Consider the following 18,300-nt stretch of genomic DNA (forward strand, 5'->3'; position numbering starts at 1 on the left):
TCATTTGATGTATCTTAACTTCCATTAACATTTTTTGTGTGTAAGGCAAATGCAGTTTTTAAAAATAAGTTCATGGGATGTAGGCCTTGCCAGCTAGATCAGCATTTATTTCCTATCCCTAATTGCCCAGAGGGCAGTTTAGAGTCACCCCCATTGCTGTGGGTCTGAAGTCACATGTAGGCCAGACCAGGTAAGGATGACAGTTTCCTTCCTTAAAGGACATTAGTCAACAAGATAGATCCTTATGACAATCTTCAGTTACCATATGGTTTCTGTTAGCCCAGCATTTTTAAAAATTAATTTCATCATCTGCCACAGTGGAATTCAAATCCATGGCTCCAGAACATGGGAAGGTGTTGGCTTAGTGATATTATTGTTAGACTATTAATCCAGAGACCCTGATGGTGTTCTGGGTACCCGGGTTCCAACCTGACTTTAATAACGACTTGGAAATAAGAGTCCAATGACGACCATAAAATCATTGCCGATTGCTTGGAAAAACCCATCTAGTTCACAAATGCCATCCTTACCTGGTCTGGCCTACGTGTGAGTCCAGACCCACAGCAATGTGGTTGACTCTTACCTACCAGTTGGGCAATTAGGGATGGATCATAAATACTGGCCAAGCCAGCAATGACCACATTCTGTGAATGAATTAAAATAAACGTAAGCCTGAAGTCCTGGATTACTAGCCCAGTGACATTACCATTAGCCGTCCAATTTCTCACTATTATACTTTGGAGAATGGCTGCTGTGTCTGCAGGAGGGACCAGAATACTTTTCTTTTTCTCTTTACTAGCCATATTAGAAACAGCGTCCCTGAGGTTAACTGAGCAGTGATGTGTGATGAGTGCCTGTGAGAGTTTCTGGAATAGCAAACTCCCTCTGTTGGCCCCAATTGAACCATGAATCCTTCATTTTATTATTAATGTAGTGTGCCACAATTTATAAATTGTTCGCTAGATCCATAAATTTCTACAAGTGCTTTTCATGAAGATAGTCAGCTCTGTTACTGCAGTGTTATCACTTGACTGATGAGATTTACATGTTAAGAAGGCTGGTACTTAGTAATCTAGAGAATCCATTGTTTACTCATTCTAGTTTATTATGGAAAATGCTATAAATTTCTGTAAATTATAGAACTAATGTTACTTTCTGCAGAACAAAATGTCTTTGCTTTGTTTTGACCAACTGAGGCAGTCACACTGGGTTCTAGGTCGTTAATTGTGGGTGAAATTTACAGGCTTTCAAAAGATTCCAGTTGTGGGCCCCCTTTTTCCAGTCATGTGTCTGCTGCTCTTGTGTTTCTAGATGGTAGTGGTCTTGGGTTCCCCATAAGCTCTATTCAAGATTCCACACACAGCTGGCACATGGTGGGGAAAAAAAAGCAGTGTTTGAACTGAATCTGCTATTTTATTTAAAATTATTGAAGTCAATCAACTAGGTCAATCTAAAGAAGCTCACATCTCGTTTTAATTGACATTTGTCTGATAAGTTGCACATATTGAACTTCAAAGGGTGCCTTCAACTATCAGCTGAGACTGACAATGAATTCAGATTCGGGAAGGACCTTTTTCTTTGCAGCGTAGGAGTCTGAGGGGGGACATTATAGAAGTGTTTAAGATCATGAGAGGCATGGATAGGGTGAATGCACTCAGGCATTTTCCCAGGGTTGGGGAATTGAGGATTAGAGGACATCAGTTTAAGGTTAGAGGGGATAGAATAAAAGGGAATCTGAGGGACAACTTTTTTACACAGAGGGTGGTACGCATATGGAATGAGCTGACATGCGGAAGTGGTTGAGGCAGGTACTTTAACAACATTTAAAAGGCAGTTGGACAAATACATGGATAGGAAAGGATTAGAAGAACATGAGCCAAGTGCAGGGAAATGAAGTTAACATGGATGGGCATTTTGGTCAGCATGGACCAGTTTGGGCCAAAGGGCCTATCTCTGTTCTGTAGCACTCTACTTAGCTCAACTAGTCCACACTGACCCTCCGAAGAGCAACCCACCCAGACCCATTCCCCCTAACTAATGCACCTAACTCTACAGGCAATTTAGCATGACCAATTCACCTAACCTGCACATCTTTGGATTGTGGGAGGAAACTGGAGTACCCAGAGGGAACCCACGCAGACACTGGGAGAATGTGCAAACTCCTCATAAACAGTGGCCCAAGGCTGGAATCGAACTCGGGTCCCTGGCACTGTGAGGCAGCAGTGCTAACCACTGAGCCATCGTGTCACCCTATGACTCTATTACTTCTGGTTTCAGCAGTCATTGCTGTGCACAGATCTTGGAGATCCATGCACCAAAAACAAATAAAGGGAGCATTGTTTGGATGTTACTATCTCAGGAACTGTGGTGAATTTCTGCAGTGCATCTTCTAGGTGGTACACACTGCTGCTACTGAGCATCAATGGTAGAGGGAGTGAACGCTTGTAAATGTGGTGTCAATTTCAATCAAATGGGCTGCTTTGCCTTGGATGATGTTGAGCTTCTTGAGTGCTGTTGGAGCTGCACCATCTAAGGACTATTCCATGACACTGCTAACTTGTGTCTTGTTAATTATTGTCAGACTTCTGGGAGTTAGGAGGTGAGTTACCCACTGCAATATTCCTAGCCTCTGACCTACTGTGGTAGCCACAGTACTTATGTGACCTGTCCAGTTCAGTTCTTGGTCAATGGTAACCCCTCAGGATGTTGAAAATAGGGGATTCAGTGATGGTAATGCCATTACTTACTACTTTGATTGAAGTTTTGATCTCATTTTCTTTTGTCGCTCCATGCAAAGTTTGTTTGATGATACTCTTGTGAAGACCTTTGGGATGCTTTGCTAAGTTGAAGGCACTATAAATGTGAATTGCTTTTGCTGCTTACCAACCTTACCAAGTTGTCCCTGTGGATTCCAACTCGTCTCTCTGGTGAATAAGCACATAGGAAACATTGCTGAAACATTCGTGTTGCTGGTCATTAACACACTCCTTTTCTGAGATGTATTCTTTTATAGTTTTCAGGATATTGAGGAGATGTTGCAACAAAGTGCTGCTGTGCGAGATGGCAGCAGTCAGCTGACAAGTAAGAGAATCAAGGATTCTGAGAAAAAGGCAGGAAAGTGGACTTGAGGATTATCACATCAGACATGGTTTCATCACATGGCAAGGCAGGCTTGATGGGCTGAATGGCCTACTTCTGCTTTTATGTCTTATTGGATTATTAACTCCCAATGCTAGTTAAATGAATGGCGATGGGCAGAGTGGGACCCTCTGAGTCCCCCCGCCCCCTTCTGAATGTAGTAGGTAAACTTTCCGGCAGGTCTCAGAGAAGGGAAAGTGGAACCCTTGCTAAGAGGTTGAGTAACAGATTAGATTAGATTAGAATAGATTAGATTACTTATAGTGTGGAAACAGGCCCTTCGGCCCAACAAGTCCACACTGACCCGCCAAAGTGCAACCCACCCATTCCCCTACATTTATCCCTTTACCTAACACTATGGGCAATTTAGCATGGCCAATTCACCTGGCCCGCACACCTTTGGACCGTGGGAGGAAACCGGAGCACCCGGAGGAAACCCACGCAGACACGGGGAGAATGTGCAAACTCCACACAGTCGCCTGAGTCAGGAATTGAACCTGGGTCTCCAGCGCTGTGAGGCAGCAGTGCTAACCACTGTGCCACCCGTTATAAAAAAAAGAGTAACTCATCCAGACCCAGTTCCCTCTGACTAGTGCACCAAACACTATGCACAATTTAGCATGGCCAATTCACCTAACCTGCACACCTTTGGACTGTGGGAGGAAACCCACACAGATACAGGGAGAATGCACAAACTCCACACAGTCGCCTGAGGGTGGAATTGAACCCAGGTCCCTGGGGCTGTGAGACAGCAGTGCCCACTGAGCCACCATACCACCGGTCAGAGGAGCCCTTAATAATTAGAGAGGGAGGTAGTAAGGGATCTCTCTCTCTCTTGTTATTAAGGACTCCTCTAACTGGTGAGTTCTATTACTCAGATATTTCTATTTGTTCATCCCCTCCTCCCTTCATCATGTGCTGTCTCTGTGCATGTTTAAAAACCTATTACATCTCCCAAAATAATTCCAGCGTTGAAGAATTCATGAATGGTGCTGAATATTGTGCAATCATTAACAAACATTTGAACTTCTGACCTTAAGATGGAGTGAAAGTCTTTGATGGAGCAGCTGAAGATGGTTGGGCCTAGGACACTACTCTGAGGAACCTCTGCAGAGCTGTCCTGGAGCTGAGGTGACTGACCTCCAACAACCACAACCATCTGACGATGTACCAGGTATGACAGCAACCAACAGAGAGCTTGCCCCCCGATTCCCATTGACTTCAATTTTGCCAGGGCTCCTTGATGCCACATTTGGTCAGACGTAGCCTTGATGTCAAGGTCAGTGACCCACATCTGATCTTTGGAATGTCTTTCTTTAAATTTCACAGCAGTAAAGCAGATAGTGGGGAAATTATGGACAGTATAATGGCAGTTTTTAAAATGTTGTTTTTAAGTGTACATATTAATTTTACAAGCAAAATTTATTACTCTTAATGTTTGAAAAACTTTATTACACTAATGAGGAAAGTGCATTTGTATAGCATCTTTCATATATTCACGACATCCCAAAGCATTTTGCAGCCAATTAAAGTGTTTATTTTTTTTTAAGTGTAGTCACTATTGTCATGTAGAAATGCAGCAACCAATTTGCACACAGCAAGATCCCACAAACAGCCATAGGAAAATATCTAGATCACTTTTTTTTGTGATATGGGTTGAGGGATTAGCATTGAACAGAACACCAGAAAGAACTCCCCTGTTTTTATTCAGGATAGAGCCCTGAGATTGTTTATATCTAACTGAGAGAGAAGACTCTGACTCGAGTCCTTATCAAACCCAAACGGTTGCTCGTCTGATGTTGTATCTCTCCCTCAGTACTGCACTAAGGGTGTCATCTTAAATCAGTGTCATCTCAAACTCAAACCTTCAAATCAGACCTTGAAGCCACAGCTATTACAATTTAGGGCCATGCTTGGGGTTATGTATTTAAAACAAAATCACTTAATGGGTTTTTTTATTGACCAGGCTGAGATGATGATAGATGTTTAGCTAACATTAGAGACACGGAGAACATCATACCACGTTGATCAAAGGATAATAGCATTTGGATAATTTTTATCTTTCAACTAATGTAAGTTAACAATGTGAGTTAATAGTGCCTAGATGGCAAAATTTCCTCATACTGTCAGCAAATAATTCATGCTAAAACCAATCACTTTGTAATGACTCAGTGTTGGTATAATGAGAATATCTTTAATTAAAAATATTACGACACGTTGGGATGTAGAGGAATCTGTCCGGCAAATCAGGTCATCCATTTATCTTTAATTTCAGACTAATTGAAAACCATGAAAACAGTGACTGAAATAAGGTCATGAAAATTACAAAAGAGAGGTCTCTTAAGTAGATAAATTTTATTAGTAACAGTACAAGTTGGAAAAGCTGGGATTGTTCCCTTTAGAGCAGAGAAAGTTGAGGCAGATTAATAGAAGTGTTCTAAATTCCTAAAGGGAGTAGGCAGAGGGAAACTTTCTTCGTTGTCAGAAGAATCAGTAACAAAAGGAAGATACTTGGCAAAAGGACCAGAGGAGAGTTTTGGTTTTAAAATACAGGATGTTGCCTGACAGCACAGTGATGGAAAATTCAACACCACCCCTTCAAGGGAATTGGATGCATGATTAAAGGATATAAGATTTCCAAGTCAATAGAGATTGGGCAGGGAAGTGGAATTAATTGAATAGGATTTTCAAAGAACTAACGCAGGTATATTGGACTGAATAGCCTCCTTCTGCAATTGAACTAGTTTATCCAACTACAAGAGAGCAATCCCAACTTCCCCCTTGCAGCCCTTCATCATTCTCATTCCTCCTTTCTCTTTGCACTATATCTCCCAATTCCTTCCTCTCTACAACCAAGCAATTTACATTCACTGCTTCCTGCTAATTAGGCCTCGTCCTGAGGGCAAGAAAATTTCCCAACTACTCTACTCAGAGCCTTCTCATTTTTGAAATAGTGTCCACTGAGTGTTCAACCCTTCATCGCTCCCAGAAGCAATTTTCTATTTCTCAACGCAGTTACCAAGGGTTCTCAAGTCCTTATTTGACCTTGCAGGGTCTCACAGTGAATTCTGGTCCCATCAGCCCCTCTACTTTGCAAGAGTACTTCCTGGGTAATAATCAGGTGCTGGAACCTGGAACACTCCCCTCTCAAACGATTGAGTTCAATTATTAGTGTTATCCCAACTCACCCAGCACAGATTGGTGACCGAAGTTGGGATCCTTTGACATTGGTTCCTAACAAGGAATACTGGAAAAGTCAGTGAGTACAAAATAAAAATATTGTCACCACTTTGCTGAGAAGATTGAATAGTACAATTCACCCAAACAGGTATCAGTCATAAATATAGATTCAGAGATATGGCAGCATGCAGTTATACATTTTATAATTACTATCTAGAATTGAAAGCTGTGTGAATTTCAGGAGCAGATTTTTCATATTCATTCTTCAGAAGTTCCAAAGTAATTTTATGGTCAATAGGAAGTTTTCCTTAATAAAAATCAAAAGAATTGTGAATGTTGAAAATCAGAGACAAAAATAATAATTGCTGGAAAGCTCAGCAGGTCTGGCAGCATCTGTGGAGAGAAATCAGAGTTAAGGTTTCGGGTCAAGTGACCCTTCCTCAGAACTCAGAAGTTTTCATTATTATCCCAGAATCTGCCTGTTGTAAAGAGATTTAGTATTTCCCGCCCCGTTTGATGTGCCTTTTGAGATTATTGTTTATTGGAAGTGCATAAATATATGTATCTCTTTTTCAGGTGTTCTTCAACAAGTGTATATATTTAGCCATAACAGTGCCATTTAGTTTTACTGAAATATCCACTGATGTTATCATTCAGGCACTTCAGACTTTCTGGATTATTATTCTGGTATTATCCAGATTTTCTGAAGTGAAAGACAGTTGTCTAAAACCACCCTGTATGAGGATTAGAATTCCTAAACTCTTTAAGACTTAAAGATTTAAACTTCTGGAATTTCCAGGAGAAATATCTAGAGTGGGATTAAACAAAATGTCATTTTACTGTTTTGCATTCAACTTATTTGTTCATTGTCTGTAAACAGAAAGGTTGAAGAGGGGAAGGGTTTGTTGGTTAATTCTGTTGGCTTATAACACAGAGTGAGGCTAACAGTGTGGGTTCAATCCCCATACCGGCAGAGGTTACCAGGATGGGCTCTCTTTCTCAATCTCTCTCCCTCACCTGAGGCATGATGACCGTCAGGTTAAACCACCACCAATCATCTCTCTTTCTCTCTGTAATGGGAGAGCAACCTGATGGTCTAGTAAGACTATGGTGACTTTACATTTTTTAAATATGAGTGTTATGCAGAAAAAAATCCTGTTAGTCAGGTTTTCATGCATCGTCCAATCCAGTAACAAGGAGGGTCTTGCTCTCTAATTGGTACTTTACTAGGATATCTGTGAGGAGAAAGTGAGGTCTGCAGATGCTGGAGATCAGAACTGAAAATGTGTTGCTGGAAAAGCGCAGCAGGTCAGGCAGCATCCAAGGAGCAGGAGAATCAACATTTCGGGCATAAGCCCTTCTTCAGGAATTCTGAAGAAGGGCTTATGCCCGAAACGTCGAATCTCCTGTTCCTTGGATGCTGCCTGACCTGCTGTGCTTTTCCAGCAACACATTTTCAGCTAGGATGTCTGTGACCAATCTCAAACAAGGGGAGGGATTAGGTAGGACATTGGAGCTGGATGATAAATCCTCCAGGAATATCTGCCAACAGAGTGGGAACCCTGTTGGAAAAGTTGTTGAAAGTTTTATATTAGGGTCAGTAACAGAAGGCACTGGAGGCCAGACGTTTTGGATTCTATTCCCATCATCCCCCCATTAACTGTTATCTCATTTTCAAGTTAAGATCTCACAACCATACTCTATTTTGGAGAGCTGGTTAATTTCTAAATGTCTATTACATGCATGAGTATAGGAACATTACCTGTCAACCCCAAACCGGGACAGGGGTAATGCGAAGGACTGTCTCTTTGAGATACAGTATGTTACTGGGCCCTGAAATTCTCACTGAGTTGTTTCCACTGTGTTAGTGTAATTTGATTTCCTGTGCAGCAGACGTCCCTGTTTATATAGTTATCACCTTGTAGTGTAGTAACGACAGAAGCATAGGAATTGGGAGAGCTCACATGGAACCATTCCATTTTCACTACTAGTAACAGAAATTTTTATTCAAGATGAACCTCTGAATGTCTGCTGGCAATTATACAATATTGCTATATCTCCTTAAACAAAATTAAAAATCACATAACACCAGGTTATAGTCCAGTGGGTTTATTTGGAAGTTGCATGTCACTGTAATGTTTTGCTATAAATTCTGTGTCTTATGGTCCTACTCCACAACCTGCTGATGAAGGAGCTGCGCTCTGAATGCTAGTGCTAGTGGTGTTGTGTGATTTTGAACTTTGTGCACCCCAATCCAACACTGGCATCTCCAAATCATCCTTGGTTGAAGATTTGTAGCTCGGGTGTCCGTTGTGGTGGTTCTGTTCGCCGAGCTGGAAGTTTTTGCTGCAAACGTTTCGTTCCCTGGCTAGGGAACATCATCAGTGCTATTGGAGCCTCCTGTGAAGCGCTGCTTTGATGTTTCTTCCGGTATTTATAGTGGTTTGTTCTTGCCGCTTCCGGGTGTCAGTTTCAGCTGTAGTAGTTTGTATGTGGGGTCCAGGTCGATGTGTCTGTTGATGAATGTTCTTGCCGCTTCCGGGTGTCAGTTTCAGCTGTAGTGGTTTGTATATGGGGTCCAGGTCTATGTGTCTGTTAATAAGCCCGAACACTATATAGGACAAACAGGAAGACAGCTAACAATCCGCATCCATGAACATCAGCTAGCCACAAAACGACATGACCAGCTATCCCTAGTAGCCATACACTCAGACAACCAGGAACATGAATTTGACTGGGAAAACACTACCATCATAGGACAAGCCAGACAGAGAACAGCCAGGGAATTCCTAGAGGCATGGCATTCATCCACAAACTCCATTAACAGACACATAGACCTGGACCCCATATACAAACCACTACAGCTGAAACTGACACCCGGAAGCGGCAAGAACATTCATCAACAGACACATCGACCTGGACCCCACATACAAACTACTACAGCTGAAACTGATACCCGGAAGCGGCAAGAACAAACCACTATAAATACCGGAAGAAACATCAAAGCAACGCTTCACAGGAGGCTCCAATAGCACTGATGATGTTCCCTAGCCAGGGAACGAAACGTTTGCAGCAAAAACTTCCAGCTCGGCGAACAGAACCACAACAAATCATCCTTAAACAAAGGCACCCTTGGATCTGAACGTGCTGTCCACTGAGACTCAGTGGGTGATACTCGTTCCTATGAGTCAAAAGGTTAGTGGGTTGAAGTCTCACTCCAGAGGTTGATACACTCCAGGACTGAGGGTGTGTTATATTGTCAGAAATGCCATCATTTGGATGAAACATTAACTGAAACCCTCACCTCCCTCTCAAACTAATGTAGCAGGTTCCATGGCTCTATTTCAAAGAGTGCATGGAGCTATTCTCAGTATCCAAACTTTATCCATCTGTTAATATCATTAAAAAGGCACTATCCAGTTATTATCACATTATATCTCATTATCACATCTCTATGTCTTCTTTACCACCATTAGCACTCCATTTGTCTTTTGCTATGAGTCCCTCATTGTCTTTTCCACTCCCACCCCTCTCCCTCTGTCAATACTATATAAACTAGTTTCCAGCCATTCCAGTTCTTAAGGGTCATGTCAGATTCAAAACATGAACTCTACTTTCTCTCTTTACAGACCTGCTGATTTTCTCCAGCAAATGTCTGTTTTTATTGTCACATTATTGTCTATGGAGCTGCCTGTGACCAAATTGACTGCCACATTTCCAAGATTACAACAGTGACTATACTTCACAAAGTACTTTGGAATGTCCTACAGTGGTGAAAATCGCTACAGAAATTCAGGTTGTTACTGCTGTTCTGTGTCATCGGAATATTCTGACACCACTGTCTGTGGCAGCCAGTTGTCACCTTTTTTTTGTTTAAAATCAAAAGGCCAAACCCCTGAGGAAAGAGTTTCATAGAAAGAAAATTACAAAATGAAATTCTATGTCTCGAACAATCATGGCTAGTTCCAGCTACCAGATTTAATTTTAGACTAGGCTGTCAAACAACATGTAAAAGCAAAAAGCAATAGACAAATACAATATAATGCTTCAACCTCAAAACTGATTCACGCCCCACAGCACAGTGTGAGAGCAACTCAGTATATTCCATTGCAATTGCATTTTTCAGTTGCGACTGTGATTCGGTTTGTAATGGACAAAATCTGGCGTTTGGAGCGGGAGAGAACGGACTTTCGAACAGTGTGTTGATCGCTTGTAATTAGTAGGTTGCTGGTAGGCATCCAGTGTGTTAGGTTTTGATCACTGCTCTGACAGTGAACAGAATGGAAGTAGGAATGGAAAGACATGTGTGATAATGAAACTTGGAAACCCCAAGTCTGGAATGTGTGGTATTTGTAAAGTACACATGCACCAATCCAAGAGGGAATTCAGGGGAAAAAACATTTGATGAGAGAATAAGGAGAATGTGGGACACTGGTTCTCTCTCCACTCACGCTGTCAAACTTGCTGAGTTTCTCCAATACTTTCTGTTTTTCTATTAATGAGAAAGTGGGACTCATTACCACAATGAGTGTTTAAAGTGAATATGAAACTGGATAAACACATGAATAAGATGATGTGCTGATTGAGAGAATTTTGTAATAGAGTTCCTAGGACAAAATCAGGCCATTTAATCTGATGGGTGCCGCTGTTTCTGCTCCACATAAGTCTTCCCTTCCCATCTTTTATCTCACTATGTCAGCATAACCTTCTATTTCATTCTTTCCGTGTTCAAACCCGTACAGAGCAGGTGAGCTGAATGGCCTGTTGCTCATTCTCTCAGCCTCTATGGTGTCTGTTCACTACAGCTGACATCTGGTGACAACTACAGCTGCTAGACCTGAGCAGCTTCAACCAGGAACTACTGAAGAATAAAATGTTGTGATGAATTAACTCTGAAAGCAAATCAGCTTCAAACTAACTCGTGTGATGAACTGTGAGTGTCTGTGTATGCATGTGTCTACATTAGATTTATATGTGTGTCTGTGTATTTGTACATTTGCATGTCTTTATTTGTGCATCTATCTGGTTTTGTCTAAGTCTGTGTTTCTCTGTATGGTATCTGTGGCTATGGTTCTATGTGCATCATGTGCCAGTTTTTCAGTTTTTTGTTTTCAGTGTGTATCTGTGTCTCTGAGTGTGTATTGGTGTAAGTCTGTGCATATGATTCCAACTGTGTATACATGTATTTCTTCATGTATGCGTGGTTTTTTGAGTTTCAGTGTTCTTATGTGTTTGAATCTGTGTGTGTGTGTGTGAGAGAGAGAGAGAGAGAGAGAGAGAGAGAGAGAATGTACATGTTTGTTTGTGTATGGATCTGACAGTGTGAATATGTTTGTGTGTATGTGGATCTGCAAGTGTGTGGGTCTGAGAGTGTGTACACATATGTGGGTGTGTGGATTTCTCTCTGTGGGTGGTGGGTGGGGGAGGCTCAGCCCAAGAGAACTCAAATGAAACACTTTCTTTCCATTTCATGTGCCTTTAATTCAGCTCTACGCACAGATCTGCAGGTGAAATTGTTCATCAGCCCTGGAGCAGCCAGGAATTCGCAAAATAACAACAGGTTGACTTACACGTTAAAAATATTGCCATTTCAAAAATAAAGATCCTCAAAAACAGTGTCACTGGTTCACTAGGGAAAATCTGTAATCAGATTCCATGTCTCTCAACCCGAAAGGAGAAACAGTGTTGAGCAAAATCTCCTGCTCATTAAACCTTGACTTTCCTGTTGAGTGTTCAGCAATGGAAAGCAATGGGCCTTTCTGTGATACCCTCTTTAGCCAAATAGACCATTGCCACCAGGGGGCATCTGGTACCTGCCGAACTGTTAGCTTGGCTGGAAAAAGGGAGAGAAAATAATATCTGGTGTAGCTTGATATGGGAAGACATGCTGAGGGTTGGAGGGAGAATTATGGTATAGATTCAGTGCACACAGCAAAGGTGAGTTTATAGTCACCCAACGAGATAATTCTCACTAACATCACAACATTAGATGGAACATGGATCACAGTTGCAGTCTCCTTTAGGCTGCTTACAAGACATTAGACAAAAACCAGCAAGATAAACAATGTTTTAGGCCTGACACATTCAACAACACTAAGGACAGAACAATTTTTCACATTGATTTCTTTAAACATCTTTGAGTTTACAAGCAGCCACAGTGATGGGTTTGATTACTGACTCAGGGGCTGAAGGATCCCAGATCCCAATCCTACATCATGCACTGGCTGAGGAAGATGCATAACTCTGTACAGTAAGCTCACACATGAACCTTGTGCAAGGACCAGGAAAACTGGTTCCTGGTATGGGTCAGGTTTAAAGTTCTTGGGTTTGGTTTTACCAGAGGCTGGTGATATGCTGCAGATAATGAGAGGCTGAAGAAGACTTGGACCCTCTCCAGATGCTTACAGTGGCTCAGCTACAGCCAATTATCCAGTGTGGCACTGCCATTGTGATAGTGGGAGTGCTGTAACGCCAGATGTGCCAGCTTTCAGATGCAACATTAATCTGAAGTTTATTCTCTAGGTAGGTGCACAGAATCCATGATACTATTTCAAATAGGAGAGAGGGGAATTCCCCCCAGTGTCTTGGGGTAATGTTTATTCTGCATCCAACATTAATAGTACAGAATATCTAGACACTTATCACTGTGTTGTTTGAAGGAGCTTGATGTTGCCCGTAATGCAAAGATATCGTTCCTTCTATTTCTCAGTTATTATGTGACTTTCTGCACATTCTACGTATTCAATTTGCACAATCACATTTTTCATAGAGTATAAACATCAGATCTCTAACATCTCCTCAGTACTCCAGTATTCTAACTCTCTGCTCACTGCACCATATTAATCCCCCTCTGTAACTGCAACACTCGACTACAAATGCACTTTGACTGCAATGTCCCTTAAATGGACTAAGCAACACTTATTAAAAGGAGCTTAGCTGTACAGTTTACCTCTGTCATGTAGTTGAAAATGTGTTGCTGGAAAAGCGCAGCAGGTCAGGCAGCATCCAAGGAGCAGGAGAATCGACATTTCGGGCATGAGCCCTTCTTCAGGAATGAGGGCTCATGCCCGAAACGACGATTCTCCTGCTCCTTAGATGCTGCCTGGCCTGCTGCATTTTTCCAGCAACAAATTTTCAGCTATCATCTCCAGCATCTGCAGTCCTCACTTGCTCCAAGAAGATTCTATGTCATGTAGGTTAATTCGAGTGGGATTGTATAGATAGAGGTAGACCATTCAGCCCCTCAAGCCTGTTATTCCATTCAATAAGATCTTGACTGATCTACAAATTAAATGTGCCTGCCTTCCTTTGTCCATATTTCTTACTATCTTTGGCGATATAAAAATCTACTGAACTCAGATTTAAAATGAACAATCATTTCAGCATTGATTGTCTTTCAAGTTTCCAGATTTCTGCCACCTTTGAGTATAAATGCTTCCTGCTTTCACTCCGAAAAGCCCTGGCATGATGTTTCAAATAGTGCCCTCCAGTCTAGTCTGCCCAGTCTGTGATAGTCCCCATCTATCGATTGAAACAGTTCTCCACAACAGCTTGGAAATCTTTGGTCCAATGACCCCATAATCTTCTGAGTTCCAGCGAACAGACCCCAAATGGATAATTATTCCTCGGAGTTTAACCATTTGTGTCCAAGGATTATTCTGGTAAATCTGGATAAAGATGGTTCTACCACATATGCCAAGTGTCAGGGACCTTCCACACAATAACTGTCCTTCTCATCACCACCCCACCCCACATCTCCGATCACCAGACAACAGTCCCAGGCATCAATAGATACTTTCCTGCCATCACATGTTTCTCGAATGATCAGTGCGTTCCCTTCCTCAAACCAGAGCCATGATGAAAAATAGCCGAGGAAATAGAAGAGGCTCACAGAAAACTAGCTACAGATGATGAGACATGAGCAACATTCTCCATGTGTGGTTGCCTAAATTCCTCAGACCTGTTGTTGCTCTGACATAGACTATCTACAATTACAGACACCATGAAGACATAAATCACTATATCTTTTAAAAGTAAATACTTGCATCTACCAGCAGCTACATGCAGTATAGCCAGGTACATGCAGCGTCCATTTGAAGTTGTGACTAATTAGGTTTTACTTATATACATTTTTATTTTATAAGGTTCATTATAATCTGGATTTAACATATTCATTGGAAATTTTAGTTAATGCAATTCTCATTCAGGAGGATTCTGCCTGAGCTGATCAGTACATTGGGCTAAGTTGCGAGAGACACACAACATTCAGCTTCCCTGCCTGCTGCAACGAGTCTTCAATGATTCATGTACTGCAGTGCCTACACTGGACAGCAATAGTAACAGTATTATACAAGTCAACACACAAAATACAGGGACAAGGGATATTTGATGCTAAACAATGGAAAGATCAGAATTGTGTTTCCTACATTATAACAAGCCCACATAAAAAAAAACTTCATTAACTATGAAACATTTTTGGCCATCCTAAGGCTGAGAAAGGTGCTACCTAAATGCAAGTTCTTTTTCTTTAAAAGATGTCTGTCTCACTCAGTATCTGGCTCCGATGAGTTTTTAAAATCCATTTCCACTGTTCACTTTTGTCTCCTCCTAACCCAAGGCTGTTAACTCTTGCTGGGCTGTAGTTTCAAGACCAGCTAATATTGCCCTCCAGTAGCTTCCCTTAATCTTTATACTATGAGTGAGTGCAGTGAACTGGTCACAACAGAACCCAATTCAGACCTGCAGACAGGGAGCAGGGAGCCCGATTATAACCTGCATTTTAACCCTGGGCATGCTGAATCCAACATTACGAACCACATCTGAAATGAATTACACATACATGAAATGAGACAACACAAGCAATACTATAGACAGGTGCAGCTGAACATTACCAGATATACATGAATCGCTCCCTTTCTTTCCCAGTATGTCCTGGATATTGTTTTTGATTTGTGTCCCTATGAAATCCCTTTTGTTCCTCATTCATTTCATCTCACTGCGTCGGTGGGAAAAAGACTTGTTCAGGCAGAGTGAACCAATAGAGATCAGTGACCACACACAATGTGACGCTTTGGGCCTGTCCTCCAGGGTTTTACAGCAGCTGCTCATGCAGTGGTCACTGGCCCATACAACACACGGAGTGGAAACACAGGCTGACTCTTCCCAAACACTTGGACTTTTAGAATCACCAGAGGCAAGAACAGCAGCTTGATTTTGAATGAATTCACAAGCCATAGACTCTTCAGAGACCTGGATGTTTATTGGAAATCGTTGCTGGTAAAACGTGGTCCCCCAACTCACCAGCAGAAATTTGGAGACTTGTCTTCACCCCTCCCAACCCCACGCTGGTACAGCCTTTCATTGGATTTGGATTTTGCAAGCAGCCTTTCTCGAATGCACAGGTGTCACATTGAAGCATTCTCTGATTGGACAATGCCATTGACTGCAGTCATTGATTCAGGCCCAGTCACAGATGCAGCAAGTAGATTGGTCACCGTTGTGAAACTGCAAAGCCTACTCAGTCAGCTGGGAGTATGAAGTAATTTAGGAAAATAAATACATATTATGTAATATTGCAGACAATTAAGATCTCACTCTGACCATGTAGTTTGCTGACCCACCATGTCCCTGATCTATGTCTCTGCAAATAGCTTTGGTCCAATTGAGAGAGTCAGCTGCGGATTATTCCCACGCTCGGATACTAAGCATTGGCAGCCCTCACCCTGCATCCTGCCTGGAGCCTGTGCCTAATACAAACATGGTGAAAGTTTGTTAAACGACAATGGGACAGTCTGAGGAGATGGAGCCAACAGAACCGCAGTCAGATTTCTTTCTGGGCACAGTCAAGAGTCTCTTGTCCTCAAATTCCTCCACAGCATTGGGTTTGAGTTTCCCATTCTGCCCTTGCATATCCTTGGAGGGTTCTATGAAGGCCACTCGTCGATCCATAGCGGCTTTGTCCCCAGAAACATCATGGGTGGACGCGGCACTCAGCATGGATGAGTGAATGCTCTCCTCTTGCTGACTCCTCTGCTTCTCGGCTTTGCTCCTGCACCGACAGTGACATGGTGTGAGGTACAAGTAAATGAGAACCAAGATCACGCTGGCAACGCAGCCAACCAGCGTGGTGTAGGCTGTGTTCAGTGATTCGTGTGTAGGGCTCACTGTGGAATTGTGAACTTTCAGTTGGACGTGGATTGTCTCATTGAACTGGCTGCTGGTGGCCAGGCAAGTATAAATTCCAGAATCTTCCAGCCTCAGATTACCAAGCCACAGGCTGCCATTGGGAAATACCTTCAAACTTCGGTTGTTGTGGCCAGGCTGGATGGTCTCATTGTCTGGGGTCACCCATACTTTGTTCATGTTCCTCAGTCTGGTGTCACAGTGAAAAGTCAACGTCCCTTCAAGGAAGGCCTCCACCTCAGAGTCAATGACAGTACTGCAGTTCATGTAGTCTTCTTGCAGCTCAAAGAGCTTGATGGACACCTTGTGGTTAAAGGGAAGGACACACTTGAACTCATTCCTGAAGTCCACGGCAGAATTGAACTGCCGAGCATGCCATTGGGTGACCATGAGATAAAGGTTACAATGGCAGCTCAGAGGGTTGTTGTGGATGTACAGGCCGTTTTTGAGGTACGCAGGTAAACTGTTGAGCTCCTGAACAGGCAGAGACTTTATCTTGTTACTGGACACATCTAGAAGCTCCAGTGCTGTCAGCCTGGTATTTTCCTTCACCAACTCCAGCGGGAAGCGAGCGATCAGATTCTGGCTGAGGTACAGCTTCTTCAGGCTGTCCAAGCCTTCGAACGCTGTCCTGTCAATCTGTGAGATTTGGTTGTTGTACAACAGCAGCACCTCCAAATCTTCTAGCCCTTGGAAGTGTAACTCTTCCAAAGCTTTCAGCTTGTTGGAGGACAGATCAAGGTATTTCAAATGCGGCACCTCAGTGAAGGCTTCTTCAGACGTGAAGAACAGGCCATTGTGGCTGAGAAGCAGAGTGTGGAGTCTGAACAGGCGAACTGTGGTCCACTTCGCTCGCAAATGAGTCAGGCTGTTGTAGCTGAGGTCCAGGACTGCTGTATATTCTGGCAGAGACTTGGGGATATTAACCAGCTCCTTTTTAGAACAGCTAACGATATTGCTTGCACAGATGCAGGCGGAGTGGCAGTTCAGAGACAACACACTCAGGGGGCAGTTGGCGCACACAGTGATGAGAAGTAAAACAGTGAGGTGGGAGACTCCGCAATGGTATCCTCTGCTCAGGTGAGACTCCCACAGGCAGCTTACCCACATTGTCAGGCTTTAGGAAGTGGTCACTGAGTGTAACAGGGTAGACCAGGAATCATACCACGCAAGGGAGGCAGCTCGGCTGAAAGCAGGCATTTCTGGCACCAGGGGGTTGTTGCATTTGAAGCCATCAATAATTGAACAGAGTGCAGACAGCAAGTGGAAACTGGCACGGTGCCAGCCCCCTGCATTTAACAACAAAACTCACTGCTGGGATTTGAACCATGACTAGTATTTACCAATTTGCACCGCTCACATACTGGTCCAGGCAGGAAAAGTTTTACTTTCTGCTGAGAAGATCAAATGTTGTGACTCCCGGTGATCCCGGCGGCCGGTTCCCCGCCTGCCTTTCGAACCTCCCTCAATGCGGATCAACATTCAGGGACAGAGCGGCGCTGCTCCCTTCCCCAGTGCAGAGGCACGTCCAACCTGCAAACCCATTAGATCCGAGAGAGGAGGCGGCTGCAACGGGCAGACTTTTGGGTTTGGGGGAAGGTAGGATGGAGAGACGGAAAGAGCCAGGAAATCCCGTGCAGCAGGTCCCGGGGCAGGAAGATCCCAGATTGAGATTGCAGATCCCCGTCTATCTCTCCCGCTCCGTCCTCCAGCCTCTGGCCATTCGGCTCCCTGCGCACTCGTTCTTTCCAAAAGCCCAGTCTGTTTATCTCTCTGCTCTTTGCTCTGTCCTTATTGGAG

General features: G+C 43.0%; 1 protein-coding gene across 1 annotated transcript; it reads right to left on the minus strand.

Annotated features, from left to right (window-relative positions):
* Positions 1-13,443: 13,443 nt before the first annotated feature.
* amigo1 (adhesion molecule with Ig-like domain 1) lies at positions 13,444-18,225 on the minus strand. Its single transcript, XM_060845046.1, has one exon. The coding sequence runs from the start codon at positions 17,608-17,610 to the stop codon at positions 16,090-16,092; it is 1,521 nt and encodes a 506-aa protein (XP_060701029.1). The 5' UTR covers positions 17,611-18,225; the 3' UTR covers positions 13,444-16,089.
* Positions 18,226-18,300: the final 75 nt, after the last annotated feature.

Source organism: Hemiscyllium ocellatum, chromosome 26 (genome assembly GCF_020745735.1).
Source record: "Hemiscyllium ocellatum isolate sHemOce1 chromosome 26, sHemOce1.pat.X.cur, whole genome shotgun sequence".
In the NCBI taxonomy this organism is placed as follows: domain Eukaryota; kingdom Metazoa; phylum Chordata; class Chondrichthyes; order Orectolobiformes; family Hemiscylliidae; genus Hemiscyllium; species Hemiscyllium ocellatum.

Bases quoted from the DNA above. Each gene is read 5' to 3' on its own strand.
- amigo1 (XM_060845046.1), bottom strand. From the start codon at position 17,610: ATGTGGGTAAGCTGCCTGTGGGAGTCTCACCTGAGCAGAGGATACCAT.